The 20,193-nt window shown below is 66.9% G+C and overlaps 1 protein-coding gene across 2 annotated transcripts; it reads right to left on the reverse strand.

The window, feature by feature from the left end:
• Positions 1 to 4,887: 4,887 nt before the first annotated feature.
• On the reverse strand, positions 4,888 to 12,697 carry LFNG (LFNG O-fucosylpeptide 3-beta-N-acetylglucosaminyltransferase). Of its 2 annotated transcripts, none has more exons than XM_059699412.1 (8): positions 12,189 to 12,697; positions 8,121 to 8,169; positions 7,549 to 7,648; positions 7,271 to 7,424; positions 7,078 to 7,163; positions 6,513 to 6,678; positions 6,083 to 6,168; positions 4,888 to 5,929 (listed from the first exon to the last, which is right to left on the reverse strand). In XM_059699412.1, exons 1-8 carry the CDS (start codon positions 12,615 to 12,617, stop codon positions 5,863 to 5,865), a joined length of 1,137 nt encoding a protein of 378 aa, XP_059555395.1. In that variant the 5' UTR covers positions 12,618 to 12,697; the 3' UTR covers positions 4,888 to 5,862. The 2 variants fall into 2 exon arrangements, with proteins under 2 accessions (XP_059555395.1, XP_059555396.1); XM_059699413.1 differs by lacking the exon at positions 12,189 to 12,697 and adding an exon at positions 8,350 to 8,365 and having other exon boundaries at positions 8,121 to 8,270.
• Positions 12,698 to 20,193: the final 7,496 nt, after the last annotated feature.

Genomic DNA, 20,193 nt, shown 5'->3' on the forward strand with positions numbered 1-20,193 from the left:
GAAGACCTTAGAAAAGCCTCCTTTGCAACCAACATGCAGCAGAGGGGCCAGGGAGACAGGTGCTGTGCGGAGGTCCCGTAGCACCAGCCGAGAGGAGAGAGAAGGGAGGGGGGTAACGGGTCCCCGAGAGGAGCTTTCCTGAGCCGCGCCAGCTCCTGCTCCTTCTGGGCACCAAGGTCGGAAACCCAGTGCTTCCCAGGACAGTGCCCTGACCAGAGTGCCAGCCTGCAGACCTCACAGAGCTCACCTCAAGGACAAAACGCTGCCCCGCCCAGGTGTGAAGCAACATTCTGGTTCTCTGAGACTCCGCTCACAGGGACCCACATACACCTGAGGGAGCTGGAGGTTCATAGAGCAAAATAGTGAAAGCTGTTGTGGGATATTCCTGAGTGTCCCTATCCCTAACCCTAACCCTAACCCTAATCAAACCCTATCCCTATGCTTAATGCCAACCCTAACCCTAACCCTATCCCTATGCTTAATGCCAACCCTAACCCTAACCCTATCCCTATGCTTAATGCCAACCCTAACCCTAACCCTATCCCTATGCTTAATGCCAACCCTAACCCTAACCCTATCCCTATGCTTAATGCCAACCCTAACCCTAACCCTATCCCTATGCTTAATGCCAACCCTAACCCTAACCCTATCCCTATGCTTAATGCCAACCCTAACCCTAACCCTATCCCTATGCTTAATGCTAACCCTAACCCTAATCCTATCCCTATGCTTAATGCAAACCCTAACCCTAACCCTATCCCTAACCCTAACCCTATCCCTATGCTTAATGCTAACCCTAAACCTAACCTTAACCCTAATCCTAACCCTAGCCCTAACCCTAACCCTAATCCTAACCCTATCCCTATGCTTAACACTAGCTTGCCCAAGGAAGTCATTTTGACTGCTTTTTAATTTCAATTAGAAAAACAATTATGTATATAAGGACACAATGTCTTAGAATTTTGTGACTTTTTGTACAACATATAAATGCGTTTATTAATAATTGTAGTTACCTCCCCCGTCCTTCATTTCCGGTATATATATGTGTGTTATACCTATATTGCCCAAAAGCAGTCATTTTGACTGCTTGGGGAAATTTTAAATAATCAAATGACTCTTATTATTGAATTGATTAAATTTCTTATATGACCAGTTCGGCTCTGTATTGAAATAACAGTTTTCATTTTTTTTTCGATTACCGTCACATAACATACAAGTACATGATAAATTGTTGATACTTGATAAGTTGCAGTTGCTCAATAAGCTAAACTAGTACTTGTTATTTGAATCTTTATGCAGTGATACTTGTTCTAATAAGTTGTTTATTTCTTTTGCGCCCTAAATTCATGAAAGAAATGTCAAATAGAAGTGAGTTATTGGAAAAGCTAAGGAACATAAGTGAAGAGTGCTCCGATATTCTTTCACAATGCAGTCATTTTGACTGCTTTTGGGCAATATAGGTATATACTACGTTTCAGTCTTTCTAGTGTTAATACTAACCCTAACCCTAACCCTAACCTTATCCCTATGCTTAATACTAACCCTAACCTTATCCCTATGCTAAATGCTAACCCTAAACCTAACCCTAAGTTTAATGCAAACCCTAACCCTAACCCTAACCCTAACCTTAGCCCTAATGCTAATCTTAACCCTATACTTAACCCTAACCCTACCCATATGCTTAATCCTAACCCTAACCCTGATACTATCCTTAACCCTATGCTAACACTATCTAACCCTATCCTTAACCTTAACCCTAAACATAACCCTATCCTTAACCTAACCAGTACCCTAACCACACCCTAATCCATAACCCTAACCCTATCCTTATCCCTAACTCTAACCCTAGCTCTAGTACCAACCCTAACCCTACCCATAACCCTAGCCCTAACTTAACCCTAACATTATCCTTAACCCTAACCCTAACCCTCACCCTATCCTAACCCTAACCTTAACCCTATCAGTTAGGGTTATGGTGTTAGGATTAGGGTTAGGGGATTATTGTTAGTGTTAGGGGGTTAGTGTTAGGATGTTAGGGTTAGGGTAATGGGGTTAGTGTTAAGGGTTAGTATTAGGGTTAGGGTTAAGTTTAGGTTTAAGGAGTTAGGCGGAGGGTTAGGGGGAGCCTTTGCCTGAAGCTGCCCAGGTTAGGGGTTAGGGTTAGTGTTAGGGTTAAGGTTAGGGGGTTAGGGTTCAGGGGTTAGTGTTAGGGGGTGAGTATTAGGGTTAGTGTTAGGTGGTTAAGGTTAGGGTTAGGGCTTAGGGGTAAGGGGTTAGGGTGAGCCTCTGCCTGGAGCTGCCCAGGTTAGGGGTTAGGGGTTAGGGTTAGGGTTAGGGTGAGCCTCTGCCTCCAGCTGCCCAGGTGTGGGTGCTGAGCAGGTGGAGGTCTGGGAGAAACAGTTCAGGCCAGAGGCTTGGCCCAGAGGATGTGGAAGGGAGAGGCCAGGGGAGGGAAGGTGAGTTCGAGGGCATGACCAGACCTGGGGTTTCAGGCAGAGGAGGACTCAAACGGTGAGGGGTCAGGGAGCCAGTGGGGTCAGGAAATCGAAGGGAGGCAGCTGGACAGAGAGGAGGGGCGGCTGGGCCTTTGGTCGTGGGCAAGGTCTGGGCAGCGTCCTCGGAGACCAGGGCTGGGCTTGGGGGCAGACTGTCAGGGACCCCGATGGGCTGGGGCGGCCCTCGCGCTGCACGTCCAGGAAGCTGCCAGTGGGGGTTCGGCCGTGGGCGCCACGCAGAGCAGGAGCAGGGATCGGCTGGGATGGGCTGTGGAGATGGGGCAGCCAGCCCGGCCTGAGCCAGGGGCAGGGCCAGGGCCGTGGCTGGAATGACCGCTGCCTCTGGGCATGACCCACACGCACGAGCCAAATACTGGGCGAAAGGCTAGGAGGACGTGAGCTTTTCAGAGCAATCGCGGGGCTGCAGGCTGGGAGGGTCTGTCCTCCCTGCCCCGGGTCCGCGCCCCTAGAACAGGGCCGGGTCCTGGGAAAGGCGGAGAAGCCACCTCTGGCCACCAGGTGGCGCCAAAGGCCCACAGTGGGATGTCCATGAGGGTCCTGGAGGCCGGGCTGGGCGCACAGGGAGCTCTGTGTGACCGCATAATCTGGGCACCCCCAGGGCCTGGTACCTCCTACCACGCACCCATGTGCTCCGGCCCCAAGGACATCCGCCAGCCTGGGGCGGGCAGACAGCCCGGGCAGCAGCAGGGGGCCAGCCGGCCTGGCAGACGGAGGGCTGAGGCCGCCCTGGCCACCCACATCCCCTCTGCTCCCCAGTCCCGAGAGGGCAGGCCTGGTGCAGCCCAGCAGGGTCCGGCCTCAGGTCTGCGGGAGGCCTTGCTGGCTGCTGGCTGGCGCCGTGTTGCCCATCTCCCAGCTTTGCAGGGGTGCTGAGCTGAGGGGGCCCCCACTTGTGCCCGGCCGTGCTGGGGCTGGAGCCCCTCCTCAGCATTGAGGCTGGGCAGTGCCTTTCCACTCCAGCTCGGACCCCCTTGGGGAAGCCGGCCCCAGGGCCTGTGGGGGGGAAGCTTCAACTGAGCAGAGGGGGCCCGCCCTGCACCCCTCGGCCTGCCCAGCCCTGGTCCTGCTGCCCAGGCGACCAGCCCCAGCACAGAGGGTGCATTTTTATCCTGGAAGGCCGGGACTGGCCGGCAGCCTGGGAGAGACCAGGCCGGGCCGGGGGACACGGACCTTGGGCCCAGGGTGTGTGGGTTGGGGACGATGGTGCCCCCAGAGGGTGGGGTATGCCGAGAGCCCCTCTTGTCCCCCTGGCACCTGCTGGGGAGGCCCCTCCTGCGGATGGAGACGTTCCCTTCTCCCCTCAGCTCCGCACTCTGCAGGGCAGAGGGCCGGGGCTGCAGGCTGCTCCCCTGTGCGCCCCCCAGGCCCAGAGCCCCACGGGGACAGCTGGGAGGGACCTCGACTCTGATGAGGACCGCATCTGCCACACCTGTGCCCAGGCCCTGCCAGCTCTGTGGCGATGGTGCCAGCTGCCAGAGGCGCCCAGGTCTGACTCACCCGGGCAGGAAGGAGGCCGCGGCCTCAGCCCGCGCTCAGCAGCTGCTGTGTCACTTCCCCTTACATCCCACGAGATGTGGCTGCTCCCCCACCGAGCGCCCACAGGGTGCCCAGCAGCCACAGGGGTCACACCGTGTGACGGCGAAGGGCACGCCTTCCCTCCCACTGGCCGTCTGGAAGCCACGCCATGCGGACTCAGGCCTGTCCATGGCAAGGTGGGGTCAGGCCCCTGCCAGGCGCCCGCAGGCCAAGGCAGCCACCAGCCAGGGCTGTGAGCCCCCCCCCCCCCCCCCAGCTCAGAGGAGCGGAGGCTGAGCCTGTGGCTGGTGGGGGCGGGGCTGGCATTCTGCCTCCAGTGGTTCCGGGAGGGGGTGGGCCCTAGTTCCTTTCTGATGTGTTTGTTGCTCAGGCTGAGCTCGGAGCAGAGTGGAGGCAGGAACCTGGAGCCCCAGGGAGGTCGGGGAGGAAGAGGAAGTGAGGGCTGCCCAGGCTGCTGGGGGGGGGGGGGGGGACGGGGACACAGGGGATGCCCCAGCCTACGCCACAGCAGCCCCTCCAGCCGGGACCGTCGGGGTGCGCTGGGATGCAGCCCGCTCAGGGACCAGCACCGGGAGGCCATGGTCTGGGGCCCTTCACCACCCAGCTGCCTGGCCCTGGGCGTCACCCGCTCCCAGCCTGTCTCCCCCTCCGCAGCATGAGGCCAGGCGGTGGCCGCTGTGGGTCTGTGATGGCTGCGAAGGCAGGTCGGGAGGTCCCGGCCAGGCCCCAGTGGGTCCCTTCTCTCCTCGCCTTCCGGCCTCCCCGCTGCCAGCGCGAAGGGCGAGTGGGGCCTGGAGCCGCCGCAGACAGGACGCAGACAGACAGGACCCCAGAGCGCTGCCCCAGCACCTTTATTCACAGCAAGGACGTCACCATAGCAACCACACAGCGATTCCCTGAGAACGTTCCCTTATTGTTCCCCTTCCTAGCTATGTCTTTGCAGAAAGAAAAACAGGAGACGGCGCGCACCGGCCAGGTGCGCCCTGGGGGCCGATCGGAGGTCAGGAGGCCGGACAGACAACTCAGGCTTCCAGCTTCGACCACAGAGATGACCCCAGGCCTGGCTTCTGCTTTTTCTGATCCACAGAAACGATAAAGTAACACCCTCCCCCGCTCCCCGAGAACAAGACAAGGACACCCCACTTTTTACAGCCCACCCCCCTTCGAAACCCCAGCACAGTAAAAATACTGTCACGGTATGTACAGACACGCCCACTGTGGGCGACTCGCTCTCTGCTTGGGAGAGGAGACACGCTCAGCTCTGCCTCCCCACCTGGGGAGACAAAGGCAAGACTCTGAGGCGCCCGGCGGCCCCGACCCCGAGGCTTGGGACGGGGGGCACTGTCCCCCCAGCCACACGGCCACGGGGCTTCACAGGGCTGCTGGCAGGGCCAGAGCTCAGTGGGAGGAGGAGGGGACCAGGCCACTGACCCCTAAAACCCAGCTTCCTTCCAGGGCTCAGGTGTCCTGGGGGCTCCGAGACAGGTGCCCGGGCACAGGGCCAGCCGGGCGGGGCAGCCCTGACCCCCTTCTGCCCAAAGAACCCCCCCCCCCCCGGCCACACAGAACCGCCCGCACAGTGGCCGCTGCCGGACCACTCCCTCCGGCCTGGGCTCGGAGCCCCGGTGCCCGCTCCCCGGCCGAGCAGAGCAGAGCTGCCAGCAGCCTGCGACCCAGGGGGGCGCACGTACACTCACGGAGGCACAACAGCCCTGGCAGCCTCCAATGCCAAGGCCAGGGCGGCCCAACAGGGGTCCCCAGGCCCTTTGGATACCAGGGGCGCCCGGGGACGGGGTCTCAGCCGCGGCGGCTAGAAGACGGCGGTGTGGGGACACCAGGGAGTGTCGGGGTACAGGCGGCAGTGGATGGAGCGGAACCTGCGGGGACAGAGTGGGGGGCTGGTCCGCGTGGGGTGGGGGCCCCCTCTGCCCTAGTGGGGGGCTGGGGGCACCTGGCGGTCCAGCCCACCTCCTCCAGGTCGGCCTCGCCCACCCGGCCTCCGTCTCCCCACCCGGCCTCCGTCCCCTCACCGGGAAGGGTCGGCCTCCACGGAGAAGGGCCCCTTGACGTGGACCGAGTTCCGCTTGTTCTCGAAGGTGCCGTAGCTCAGGGTCACCTGGTGGGGAGAGGGCGGAGTCGGGCGGGTGGGGACGGACACCCCGCCCTGGCCCCAGGCTGGCCACGTGGCTCCAACGAGCAGACAGCCTGCCTGCCGCTAGCCGAGAAGGAAGGCGATACCCCCCACTGCGCACCCAGGAACGAGGGCCAAGGTGCTGTGAGTGAGAGGAGACCCCGCGTGCAGGACAAGGCCCGAAGGGCACGGAGCCGGGTGTTGGGCTGAAGACAAACCTCGGGGAGAGTGGACAGGGGCTGGGGGACCTGGGGCCTGGGGGGCGGCCAGCAGGGGCCCTTCCTGGCCCCCCACCCCGGGACGCGGCCCCTCCTCTGCGGACAGCGCACCTGCTCGTGCAGCTCCGCGGCGGGCACCTGCTGCAGGTTCTCCAGGTGCGAGTGGAAGAGGCCGCTGCGGATGAGCCGCACGCCCAGCAGCGCCTCCACGATGTAGCCCACCGTGCAGTCGTCCGGCAGCCGGATGCGCTCGGCCGTGCTCACGAAGTGGCCCCCGCTGTGGGAGGAAGGCTGCCACGTGAGCTGGGGGGGCTGCTGCCCAGGGGAGGGAGGACCCCCAGGCAGAGGCTGCAGGGAGCGGAGCGAAGAGGCGGGGCTCGGGGAGGAGGTGGACAAGTCCCGGGGCTGCCTGCCAGCCTCTCTCCCTCCCCGAGCCCCACCCCCACCTGCTCGGGCCGGAGCTGCTGCTGCCACAAGGGGTCTTGCCCACGGCCCCTGCCCTGGGTGCTAGCACCCTGGTGTCTGCTGGCAGGAGGTGGGAAGGCGGGGAACCTCCATTCAACCTGCCTGTGCACGTGGGGTTGGGGACACCTGCTGCTGGGACGATGACCCAAACCAGGCCCGCATGGGGGGCGGTCAGGACCTGGGCAGCCTGGCCTGTGCCCCAGGCACTCACCTGGCCCACGGGCTCATCTTCAGGGCCAGCCCTCGGCTGATGCAGAAGCCAGCGCCGCCCGTGGCAAACCAGAAGTGGACAGGGCGCTGCAGGGTGTGGGGAGGGGGGTGGTGAGACCCTACCCGGACTGCAGGGACCCACAGCCTCCCGCCTCCCCATCTCCAGCCCAGGCGAGTCCGGACTGGCCGCTCACCATCTTGTTCTCGCTGACCCTCTCGGTGGCCTGGATGGGCCGGTCCAGGCTGGGCTTGCCGATGTACACGTCCTGGGTGTGCGGGTAGCTGGCCAGCAGGCGCAGCAGGGCCCACACGTTCACGTAGTTGTCGTCGTCCACGTGGCAGAACCACCTGCGGGCGGGCGAGGCAGGCCCTCAGGGAGCTGAGGGGTCCGGGCTGTGCAGGGGTGGGAGCTGCCAGGGGTGAGGCCTGGGGGGGGGGGATGCCCGGGGCCCCGCAGGAGGCCCACACTCACTTCCTCCCGGAGGCGATGAAGTGGTCATACTCCACTGCCATCTTGCAGGACAGGGCCTGGCGGCTGTGGGCGGCCGAGCAGTTGGTATTGATCACGTTGCCTGTGGACAAGGGGAGGGCTGCAGTGCAGGGCGAACAGGCTCCCCGGACAGCCCAGCCCGCAGTCGCACCACCCGGGAGCAGAGCAGGGTGGGCGGGCGGCTGGCTGTCCCGGGGTGCCTCGGGCTCCTACAAGCTGCGCCCGGCGTGGGTTCCCCGCTCAGCCCCTCCCTGTGCGGGACCCAGGTCCGGCGACCGCCCTCCCCCTCCCCCAGCCCTGCCCTGTCCCCGGCAGCCCCGCCCCTGCCCATTCAGGCGGCTTTTTCCCAGCACCGGCCACCTGTTGCTCAAAGGGGCCGGGGAGCTGAAAGGACCTCATTTGCATGAGAATTGGGGGGGCGAGTGGAGGGGCGGGGCACTGAGCAAACCAGTTGAGTAAACTGCTCCGGGCCTCCGCGACCTCTCGGAGGGGAGAAGGATGGGGGACAATTCCCTCTGGGAGTGGCACCCCCTCGCCCCCAGGTTCAGGCTCACCCGCTCGCTGGGCCAGGGCCTCGTCCTCCCCGTCGGTGAAAATGAACGTCTGGAAGGAGAAGCGGGCCTTGAACAGGCGCCCTGTGCCCCCGACCCGGCAGGGGCAGGGCTGGGCACGCGGGGTCTCCGTGACCACGGCCGCCACGCCCACTCCCCGCCCTGTGCCCCCGACCCGGCAGGGGCAGGGCTGGGCACGCGGGGTCTCCGTGACCACGGCCGCCACGCCCACTCCCCGCCCTTCTCCAGGCCTCGGTTTCCCCACGTGCACTGCCTGCCTGGAAGGGGGGCTGGGGTTTATGCAGACCCCACCCCCACCCCCAAGTCGACAGCTGGGCCCAAGGTCACCCGGCAGCTGTGCAGGCACGAGCCGGGTGGGGCGCCCCGCCCAGCCGCCAGGTAACCGGCTCCGGCGCACCTGGCGGGCACACACCCTTATTGACACAGCGCCCGGCCTGGGGGAGGGTGGGGGGGGCTGGGGGGAGGGACCACGGAGGAGCTGGGCTTTGGGAAGCCAAGTCTCCATCAGTCGAGGACAAAGGCCTCCGCCAGGCAGCTGCCAAGTCCTACGGACAAAGGGTCCGGCGGGAGGATGAGTCACCCGCATTGTCCGCCAGCTCTGTCCCAGCCGCGGGCGCGGGCGGCCTTAACTCAGCCGCGTTAAGCGAGAGTGGCCGCACTGCCCATTACCATACAGCTGGCCTGGTTAACCGGCCGGGCTGGGCGCGAGGTCCGGCGGGCAGGGGTGCAGTCCTCAGGCTGGGCCTTCAAGCCCGGGGGAGGGGCGGGCACACATCCCTGGCCGTGTGACTCGCGGGCAGGTCACCTCTGGAGACACAGACGGTTACCAGGGAGGAGGTGGCAAGCCACACGCGCCCCAGCCTGCGGGTCTGCGCCCCCACCACCCCTCACCCGCTCCTGCTGCAGGGGCAGGAATCCAGGCTGGAGACAGGCCTGGCCCGAGCCACATCAAGGGCTCACCTGCCAGCAGGGCCGCCCCTGCCAGGATGGAGCCTCAGAGGGGGTGGGGGCGACGGGGCGGGGCCAGGAGCTGCCGGCGCCCGCCTGGGCTGGTCGGCACACGGAGGAATGTTCCCTCCCTGCCCGCCCGCCCAGCGCGTGCCGCCGGTGCACCCAGCCTGGCTGAGTGCTCAGCCTGGGGCCCGGGGGCGCTGCTCGGAGCACAGGCAGCAGGGGACCCCCCACCTCCATGCCCGCCAGGCCCCGGCTGCCTTCTGTGTGCCAAGGGGTCCTGGGGAGGATGGAGCATGTGCAGGCTTGGCCCACAGCGCACACCCAGGGACCGGAGCCCACCTGCACCTGGGCGGCCCGGCTCCTCCCCCCCAACCCGACCCCCGTGGTCACCAGCTTGGGACACAGGCTCAGCGCCAAGGGGTTTGCTGGCTGGCTCCATCCACAGCCTCTCCACACACACACAGCCCTCCCAGAGCCCGGCAGACACCCCGGGGCGGCCCGCACGCACAGACACGCACCAGCCCCCCGCCCGCTCCCCGGCACCTCGTCCCAGGAATGCCGTGGGAGGCTGGGGCCGGCCCGTGCAGACGCCCCTGCCGCTGGATGAAAAGGAAAATGCTTTCTTAATGAGATCAAGCGAGGCCTGTTCTCCCGCGCTCGCTGGTGCCCTAAAAACCCAGCCCAAGGCTACGGAGATTAAAGTCACCTTTGTGGGGAGAGCCAGCCCGCCGCTCGGAGAGCACTTGGAGGGTGGGGCTGGGGGGGTATGGGCCTCCCGTCTCCCCACATCAGAGCAGCCGGCAGAGGGACGGGCACGGGCCTCCCCCACTGCTCAGAGGCAGTTTCCCGCTCAACACAACGGGCAGAGCCAGAGCTCATGTGCCCGGAGCAAGGCGCCCTCGGAAGTGGGCACCATTTCTCCCCGCGGTGCAGGCGGGAAATGGAGGCCAGAGAGGGGGGCCCCGGCCTGCGGCACACCCTGGGGCAGAGGAGGTGCCAGTCCAGCCGGCCTTGCTTTCCAGGGACCTGGCGAGACACCCTGGGCCCCCTCCCCACTTCCCCGCCGCCGACGGGCAGGCGGAGGAAGAGCAGGCGGCAGGGCTGGCGAGGGGGGGCCCACAGGAAGCGGCATTGTTCCTGGAGCTGCGATTCAAAGAAACACAGGATGCCAGGCTCTCCCCCACCATTGTGGCCGCTGCCACCGCCGCCGGCCCACTCCCGGGAGGAGTGAGCGAGGACCGTGTGGGCCAAAGGCCCAGCCCCTCACCCTGGACATCAAGGCCCAGCACAGCGTGGCCCCTGCTGCCTGGACCCCGGTCACTGCCATAGCTAGGCGTTTCTCAAACACGCCCGCCCTTGCTTGTGCTTGTGGTGCCTGGACGGCTCTTTCTGGGCATTTCCGCTCCATCTAGCTCAAAGGGCACCTCCTCCAGGAAGTCCCCCTGCCCGTCACGTGGGTCAGCTGCCCACTCTCAGACTCATACAGCCTCTCTGGGTTTCCCCCACGCAGCCCTGACTTCTCCCCCTCAGCCAGGGTCTGAATCACCCAGCCGGGGCGGGAGAGGCGGACCCTCTGCTCACAGGAACTGATGCCAGGGGGCAGGTCGGGCCCTTCCTGGGTGGGGTCAGCTGCAGGATGGAAGAGCAGCCCCACATCTGGGTGGGAGTGCGCCCCCCCTACTCCCCGCCTCTGAGTGCCTCTCTAACAAAGCCCTGGAAGGAAGGCTTCCCATTTCAGAGAGGCTCTGGCCCCAGATCCCTCGGCTCTGCTGGGACTGGCACCTGAGACCCTCCGGGTGCAGAGCCCCCAAGGTCCACGCCGGAGGCGCGAGGGCTGGTGGCAGCCCAGAGAGGCTGAGCGGGGCCAGAGGTCACACAGCAGGAGGCGGCGCGGGGAGGGGCGGCGCGGGACGCAGCGGGCCAGGACTGTCAGTCAGAGCCATGGGGGGGCCGGGACCCTCATCGCCAGGCAACCTGAGTGGCCAGCGCCGGCGGTTCCCATGGAGGCAGAGCCGCACACAAGAGGCCGAGGCCTTTCTCGCTGAGAAAGGGGCTTTGTTACCTTGCCCAAGCGGCCGGCGTGAGAGCCGCCCGCGCTGGGAATCCTAACGGCCCAGCCGCCAAACAAAACCGCGCCGCGCGGCCCCCTCCCGCCGGCCGGAGCCTCTGGGAAGACACGCTGTTCCCAGGAGCTGGCCAGGGGCTTCCCGGCCCCCCCACCCCAAGGCCGGGACCAGACAAGACCCTGGCCCCTTGCCCTTGTCATGACCTCAGCAGAGCCCTGACCCAAAGCTGGGCTCCAGGGTCAGAGAGCTTTGGGCCTGGAGGGCCGAAGCGGGGACGAAGATGAGGGGTCTTCTCTGAGCCCCACCCCAGCCAGGGACCCCTCACCCTCACCCTCACCCCAAATGCCCAGTCAGTCCTGGCCCTCCCAGCCGCCAGTCCCCTGCCCGCTGCCCCCACCCAACCGCCTTCTGCCGCCCGGAGGGAGGTTTCCACAGTGGGGTTGCCCCCGCCTATGCAGGCAGCTGAGCGAGGGTGGAGCATTCAACCCTGGCCCAGCCGAGGGGGTCTCAGCACCCCCAACCCAGGGCTCTTTCTTCAGGGAGGTGCTGGCCAGGGCCCCACGCCACCCAGTCCGGTCACCCTCGGGAATGACTTGTCTCCACCCCCTAGCACCGCCCGTTGGGGGAGACCTGCCCTGTGCCCAGGAGGTCCCCCGCGCCCCCCCCCCCGTTCCACCTCTAAGGAAAGTCCTTCTCCCAGGGAAGTGGGGCCCACGGTGGATGCCCCCGGCAGAAGCTGGGGGCAGTCACGCCCTAGGAATGCACCCCAATGTTTGGGGGCCAGCAGCATCCCAGGGAACCAGCCCGAGCACTAGCGGTTGGGGTAGGTCAGTGCGTGGCGTCCTGAGCCCTGGAGCCTGGCCGCGGGCGGAACCCCCCCCCCGCCGCCCACCTCGGTCCGGGGAGAGCGGTCCCACCAGGCGGACGGCGGGAAGGGGCTGGACAGAGACGGAGCCTGCGCCCATCGGACCCTGCCACCCGCTGGACAAGGCTGCCCCCCCCCCGTCCGCCGCCCAGGCGCGGGGCTCACCATCTCCTTGTGGCGCGAGATCCAGGTCTCCAGCAGCAGGTCGAGGCGCGCGCGGTGGAACTTCTTGGTGGTCTTCACGGCGATGAAGACGTCGTGGGGCGCGAGCGGCTCCGCCTGCGGCCGCGGGTGGGCGTCGGCGGGCCGGGCGGCGCCCCCGGGCGGGGAGCCCGCGTCCCTGCGCGCGCGGGTCAGCCGGCTGAAGTACTCGGACAGGCTGCGCACCTCGCGGGTCAGCGCCCCGGGCGCCGCCGCCGCCTCCAGCCCCGGCGCCGGGGCCACCCCCGCGGGGCCCGCCAAGCTGCGCAGCGCGCGCCGGCCGCGCTCAGCGGGCGGCGGGGGCGGCGGGGGGTCGGCCGTGAGCACCAGCAGGCAGGCGAGCAGCGCCCCCGCCAGCGCCAGCAGCAGGCGGCGGCCGCAGCGCTTGAGCATCGTGGGGTGCACGCCGCCCGGTGCGCGCCGCCCGCTCTCCGCGCCGAGCGCCGGGTCCCGCAGCGCGTCCTGCGGCGCCCCGCCCGCGCCCCGCGCACTTAAAGGCTCCGGCCGGCCCCGCCCCGGGGGCGGCCCTTCCGCGAGGCCACGCCCTCGCCACGCGCTCACTGGCTCCCGGGGCGGGGCCTCGCGCGAATGGGCCCCGGACCCTGCAGCGCCCACGTGGGGCCGCGGCGGGGGTCTGGGAACCGAGCAGCGGGCGCCGCGGCCCCGCCCTCCGCGCTCCCGGGCGGCCCCGCCCCTCCCGGCGGCTCTCCTCGGGCAGCCCCCCAGTCCCGGCGGCCCTAAAGGGGCGCCCAGGCGGGTCCGGCGCGAGGGGGGGTGCGCCTCGGCCCGGTGACCGGATTCTGGGAGCGGCCTCGGGCTCGAAGGTCCCGCGGGGACGCCCGAACTTCCTCGCTTGGCGCTTCCCCGCCCCGCGCCCGGCTTCCTCCCCGCGGGCCGGCGCGCGCCCAGGCCCTGGGGCGGCGCCCGGTGGACGAGTGCCGGTCCCGGCCGCCGTGTTCAGGGTCGGGGAGCTCCGCCACCTGAGCCGCAGGTGGGCAGGGGCGCGCGGTCCCGGGACCGCACCGCATCACCTCCACCCTCGGCCTCCGCGCCGAGAACGTCCGGGATTGGCCCGGGACCCTCCAGGCGCCCCGCCCCTCCCCGCGCGGGATGAAAGGCAGCCTCCGGCCCATTTGGTCCCTCCCGGCCCCGGCAGATGCGGCCCAGCTGTGCCCCGCCCCCCGGCACACGGCGGCAGCAGCCCCCGGCCCTTCCCACGGGTCGGCCGGCCCCCCGCACGAGCAGGGGCGGCAGGAATGTGCGCCTGCAGATCGGGTGGAGGGTGAGGGGTGAGCGGCCCGGAAATGGCCAAGGGCCCCCCGGCGTGGGATGGGGATCCCCCCTCCCGGCCCGCAACAGGGTCCGGAAGCGCGGCCGGGGCGGCTCTCCGCTTGGTTGCGCCTCCTTCCCCTCCGCTTCTGCTCCGGGACCTCCGGGGCTCCCCTGGGTCCCCTCCCCTCCCCGCCTCGCTCTGCCCGCTGGCCCCTCGGCTCCCCGCGCTGTCCCTCTGTCTGTCCGGGTGGCATCGTTAGGGTCGCACAGCCCTCCCCCCGGATGTCCCGCCGGAGAGCAGGCAGGAGCGGGGCGGGCGCTCCGCACAGGTTTGCTGAGCGGCTCTGCTGCCGGCCTCGGCGCGGGGTGTGCGTGTGGGGGCGGGGGGGGGCGGCTGCGCCATTTGCTCCCGGCCGGCCCTGTCCCCGCTGTGGGTGGGGCGGGGGACGGAGGTTCCCAGGCCTGTGTGTCTGGTCCCCAGGTGATTAGCAGGCACCTCGGCAGGCAGATGCCCGAGCAGATGGTGCTGGCTGTGCCCAAGTGACAAGCCTCCCGCGGTGTCACCTCCTGCCATAAACCCTCCCTCGTCAGCCGGAACCCAGCCAGGGCCTCAGGCAGCTGGAGGGGTGGGGTGGGGTGGGCAGGAGAGGAGGACCCAGTGCCTGCGCGGGTCACCCCCAAACAGCTGAAAGCTCAGGTCAGCCCAGCCTGTCTGAGGGTGTCTGTGCTGCACGGCCTCGCCCCTCCAGCCCCCCCTCCCCCCCACTCCCCCACCCAAGTCTAGTCCAAGTCTGGGCTCTCTTGAGACAGAGCCTCCTCCCTTGCCTCCTCTCCCCTGGACCCCTGGGTGGTCCAGAAACCCCATGTCCGTGTCCCCAGTGCACCTGGTCTGCCTACCCTCCCGGCGGCCTGCCTCAGCTCCGGTCCTGGCCTGTGTCCCTGCACCTGACCTGGTCCAGCCGTTTCTTGCTGCCTCCTGCCCTCCCTCCTCATTCTCTTCTGCCCACGCACCCATGAGCCCCCAAACCTTCCCACGAGCTGCGCCCCTTTCTGGGGCTGAGGTCAGCAGCATCCGCAATGAGGGGTACCCACTAGGTCTGAGCATCTGCCAGAGGCAGGAGGGACAGCAGACAGACAGCCTGCCGCCCTGTCCCCCGCCCAGCGAGGTCCTGGAGCCAGCCCCTCCATCGCCCCCAGCCCAGGGGAGGGTCCTCTGCACCCCAGAGCACCCCGCTTTCTGTGGCTCATGCTTCCCAGCCCTCCGACACACGGGACAGCAGGAGCGATGTGCCCATTGCGTGGACGGCTTGCTGAGGCTGGGGAAGGACCGCTGTGCCCGGTGAGGGGTGGGACTGGCCCAGCTGGCAGAGGCATGGCATAGCGCCCAGCGGGTTTCCCTGCGCCTCTGAGGCCGGGCCTGTCTGGGAACAGCAGGACAAAGCCTCCAGCATTCTTGTGGGGCCGTGGGCTTTGGCGAGAGTGTTTCAATTTCTTTGCTGTCAGGAGAATGGAATTTCGTGGTGACTCCTTGAGGCCTGAACACTGTAGGGGGGTGGCCCTCCCCAGGCTCAGCCCCAGCCTGAGGCGCCCCCTGCCCTACCCTCCTCTGAGATCCAAGGCTCCCCTCCAGGGACCCCCAGGGCCAAGTAGCGTGGAGGTGGGTGGGGGGCTGCTGGGCTCCGGACCGGAAATGGGGGGCCGGGGAGTGTTGATCAGGTTGCCAGGAAGGCCCGTGGGCATTACGGTCCTCGGGAAGGGGTGGGGTGGGGCGCGGCCTCGGGACCGGCTGGGCTGCGGGCCTCTGGGGCGGACTGCTTGCCCTCCAACCCCAGTTTTAAGACTCGGAACCTGGAACAGTCCTCAGTTTCCCCAGCCCTAACCTGAGGATAGCACACTGTCCATTTCGCAGGCTGCCTGCGCCCTGGACCAGGACATGGGTCCATGTGCCCCCCGGGCAGCTGACCTCCGCTCAGCACGGCCCCTCCCCTGGCCCCGGCCAGCGGCTCTGGGCAGCCAGGTGGCTGAGACCTGCCCATGGAGGTGGGTGGAGAGGAGGCTGAGGAAAGGGGGCCACATGACCAGCGAGGCCGGGGGACCCTGCTGTGCTCCCCTGCCCGGCTCAGACGTGGGGCTGCCACCCCATCTGAGCTCAGCCCCACTGCCCGCTGGGGTTCTGAAGCCCCTTCGCCGTGGGCCCCAGGGTCCTGGGCTGCCCCCCCCCCCCGCCCTCTCTTCCCTGGGAAGATCCAGGAGACATAATGGGTGACCCATTAACTCGCAGGAAGTCATCCGAGGCCGCGTCCAGCTCAGCGTCCTGGGACAGCCTCCGCCCAGCCCGCAGCAGCGCCAGGGAGGTGGTGGCAGGAGGGCAGGGCCGGGTGCTGGGGCCTCACGACGCCCCATCTGACCCTGCCCTCCAGGTTGCTGTGAGGCACAAAGAACTGGCGGCCTGGAGCCTCTTTGAGGCCAGGGGCCTGCGGGCTTCCTCCGGGCAGTGACAGCCCGGCCACGGCCACGGCCACGGCCACAGTGGCCCCCTGAGGGCCCAGCCCAGACCTAAGGGATGGAGAGGGGTTGGCTCAGAAGCCCTGTGGCAGGAGGAGGGGCACGCAGACGGCAGCAGCTGGTCCCACTCCTGCAGCTGGGTGGGCACTGCCCCGTGAGAAGAACAGCCAGCCAGCAGCTGTGAGTGGAGCCCCCGGCCCCGCCCTGCTGCCTGCTCGGCCCAGAACCCCTCTCCCCCAGCCGCTCTGTGTGGTCTTGGGCCAGTTCCCTTCTCTCCGTGGGTCTCGGCTTGTGCTTGACTCTGTCTTCGGGACATGGCTGGCGCCTGCCCTGCCTCACCCTGCCCACCCCTGCTGGCTCGCCGGGCACTCTCTGCAGCATGAGGCACCTATGCGCGCTGGTGGCCAGGCCTCTTCCCTGAACCTCGGGGCCTCTGTGGTCAGTGGTCAAGTGGCCGAGCAAGGCTTCAGGGGACACCCGAGAAGGCCAGCCAAGGGCTACCTCTTTCAGGGAGTCCTCCCCGACCCCTGTGCTCCCTGCTTCCTGGCACTGACCACATGAGCTTGCAACTGCCCATTCCCTGCCTGCCCCCCCCACCCCAACAGAGCTCAGGGTGAGGGCAGCACCCCCTCCTGCTCTTTATCGAGGCCGGGCACAAGTAGATGCTCAATAAACACTGGTTGGACAGATGAGTAAGGGGATGGATAGATGATGGATGTATGGATGGATGGACAGATGGATGATGGATGGATGGATGGATGGATGGACAGATGGGTGGGTGGGTGGGTGGGTGGATGGATGAATGGATGGATGGATGGACAGGTGGGGGGGTGGGTGGATGGATGGATGGATGGATGGATGAATGGATGGATGGATGGATGGATGGACAGATGGGTGGGTGGATGGATGTGGATATGCAGACATATAGGAGTGCTCCCTGCCTCTCTCTCACACCAGCCCTGGGGCAGGTGGGTCTCAAGGTGAGGGCTGCCCACCAAGCTCTGAGCTGGCCTGGCGGTGGGCTGAGGGCAGGACTGTGGTGGGTGGCAGGGCTGATGCCCACAGCAGGTGAGCATGCAGGTTGGCCATGGGGGTCGGTGAGGAGAAGGCGTGCCCTTGACCCCACAGTCCAGCAGCTGCGCCTCTTCCTGGGGGCTGGGCCGGGCTAATTTGATTTGCAGCCCCCGGCGCAGAGGCCTGGCCACCAGACGCCATCACGAACATCCTGCAGAGACACCAGAGCCACTCCGCCCGCCGCCGCCTTTGTCCTGCCAAGAATGGCGAGCTTGTGCTGCAGCCAAGGGTGGCAGGGCGGGCAGGTGGGTGTGGCTGTGCTGTGCCCAGTCAATGGGACCAGATCCCAGGCCGGGGCAGGAGGGGCCGCAGCCGGAGGGAGGTGCCGGGTCAGCCTCGGTTCAGAGGGGCCCTGCTCACGGGGATCCTGGGCCTGTCTGTCTCCGACCTCAGGCCCCGCCCTGTAACAGGCTGATGGGTGGAGGAGGCTATGGCATGGACACCCCTAGGAGAGGCCCTGGTGAGGGGTGCCCAGGAGTGACAACCACACCCACCGAGAGTAAGCCACCCCCATGGGACCCATCCATCCACCTGCCTGTCTGTCCGTCTGTCCATGCCCCCACCCGTCCGATGGCACTTTCTCCACACCCGGCCCTGCTTGGCTACGGGCGGGCGCTTAGGGGGTGACTCAGAGCGGCCCTGGCCCTGCAGAGCTCGTGGTCTCGAGGGAAGATTCGTCAGGGACCCAGATGTCCCCCAACAGGAAGAGGGTGGTAGGGGCTGGTGTGCCAGGGGCCGGTGCGGGGTGGGGGGGTGAGGGGGGGCTTCAGCAGAGGCTTCTGGGAAAAGCTGGGAGGTTGGGCAGGCGAGGGGGGTGGGAAGGAGGAGGGGAGAGGTGTGCAGTGGGGCCGGGGTGTGGGGCCGGGCAGAGGAGTGGTGGGAGGTGCGGCTGGGGAGGGGAGCGGGAACCTGCACCCGGGACCTGCTCAGGGTCAGGCTGAGGCCACGGGAACCACAGATTTGTGAGCAGAAGGGACGGGCGTCAACCCTGAGCCGCCCTGGCTGCCCTGGTGGCCAGGGAGGTGGGAGCAGGTGGCCACCTCGGCCTCTGTTCTCTCTCCTGCCCCTTGAGCGGCCCTGCAACAGCCAGGCTTGGTCTGGGAGGGTCTGGAGGAGGGTAGGGCCCTGGTGGGAAGGGGTGGGGAGGCAGAGGGGACGGACAGAGACTGGGCTAGGCCAGCCTCCAGGGGACCAGGCCAGTGGCGCTGCCCGCTCTCCCGTATCCGCGCCTTCAGGGACTAACCCAGGGGTCTCAGCCGCAGAGCGGCGGGCGGGTGCTGGGCAGTGTCTGGGACATTCTTGGCCGTTACCCGGAGGTCACGCAGGACTCACTCCTCTCGTCAGCAGGAGCCGGGAACTGCTAAGCGTCCTGTGCACAGGCCCTCGCAGAGCGCGCACCGCCAGGCGCCAAGGCAGGCCTGGGGTCAGGGCATGGGCGCGTGCTGGCCGCGGGGCCTGGGAGCAGCTGCCCCTTTCCTGCAGGAGGTGACCTGAGGGCAGAGGATGTCGCCAGCAGGGCCGCTGGGACAGTCGCCCGTGGGGAGCGGAAGGATTCCACGGGGCTTCCGGGGGTGGCCTCAGTGGGCCTCTGCGGGCGGTGGGGGCGGGGCAGGGCAGGCCGCCTGGGTGGTCCAGGGCTGGGTGAGGGCAGGGGCTGCCCTGGGCCCTCGGGCTCTGCCCCCCACCAGCCTCCAGGTGGCTCCAGCGGGAAGGGCGGGGCGGCTCCTTGAGGGCTGTTTGCTCAGCCGGGGTTTCATCTCCAAAACAGGAAGGCGATATTGACAGAAGCGCCGGAATCCACGTGGCTGCCAGGTTCATTCCCCAGGCCCCCCTGCCTTTGCCGGGGTTGGGGGGGGGCTCCCCACAGATCCTGCCCTCAAGGCCAAGGGCTCCCACCGCCTCACAGCCCCTAGGCCGCCTGATGCCAACCAGGCTCCCAGAAAGGGCACGGCCCTCCGCGGATGGCAGGGAGGGCTGAGCGGTGGGGGAGGGGGGGCAGGAAAGTGGAGGGTTGGGGTGCGAAGGGTCAGAGGCTGGGCGGGTGTCTCCGGCTCCGTTTGCAAATGAGGAAGCTGAGGCTCAGAGAGGGAAGTGAGCTGGCCTGGTCGCACAGTGCGGGTTGGGGGGGCGGTCTGCCCCAGCCGGCCCCCAGTTGTAAACACGCTGGGGGGTGCTGTCCACCCCACCAGCTCACTCCGGGGCTCTGCTGTCTGCCTGGCCCCGCCCCGCCCAGGGCTCAGCTACAGCGACCGTGGTGTTTGCTGAGCAGCCTCGCCGCCCACCGTGAACCCGGCTGCAGAGGAAACTGTGGGCTGGGCGTGTGGCATGGCCCGGGCATCGCCACTTCTCCTGGCATCGGTGCCAGCCCAGCGGGGCCCTGGGCCCTTTGTCCTCCGAGCGGTGGCCTGGGTGGGCACAAGGTTCAGCGGCAGGGAGAAAGCCCACCCTCAGGCCACCTTGGGGAGCCCCTGCGCCCCGTTTCCCTGGCTGCCTGGCAGGTGGGCGTGGCTGGTAATTCCAGGCCAGCTCCATGCACACCAGGGCTGCCCTCCAAACCCTGGAAATGAGCTTCCGGTCTGACACCCTCCTCGGCTCCCCTCTGCCCATTCGCTGTCTGCCAGCTTCCAACTTCCTCTTCCCACCCCTACACCCGGCTCCCACCACCGTCCTCAGGCCTCCCGCCCATTGCCACCTCCTTAGGGAAGTCCTCCAGGCTCACTCTCCTGTCTGTCGCTGAGACCCCTCCAGCCCCGGCCCCCAGCACACACCCTGCTGGCGCCCAGGAAGTCCCTGACGATGGTGGCAACGGCACGGAGCTAAGAGTGTGCTGGAGAGCTCAGTCCCATTTCACAGATGGGAAGACAGAGGCCCTGCCCGGCCCTGCCCACGGTCGCACAGGAGCTAGCGAGCACCTCCCGCGCGTCTCCCACACCCCAGGAATTCTTGAGCCGCCCCCAGGATCTGCGAGAGGCAGAGGCAGGGAGTGAACCGACCTGGGCAGCTGCAGCCAGGCCTGGCTCTCCCTGGCTCTCCCCGGCTCCCAGGAACCCAGGCGGGGGCTGGACACTGGTCCTGGAAGGGAGGGGGAGCAGGTGCCCGGCCTTCACACTCCAGTCCG

The sequence above is a fragment of the Myotis daubentonii genome, chromosome 5, assembly GCF_963259705.1.
Source record: "Myotis daubentonii chromosome 5, mMyoDau2.1, whole genome shotgun sequence".
NCBI classification, from domain to species: domain Eukaryota; kingdom Metazoa; phylum Chordata; class Mammalia; order Chiroptera; family Vespertilionidae; genus Myotis; species Myotis daubentonii.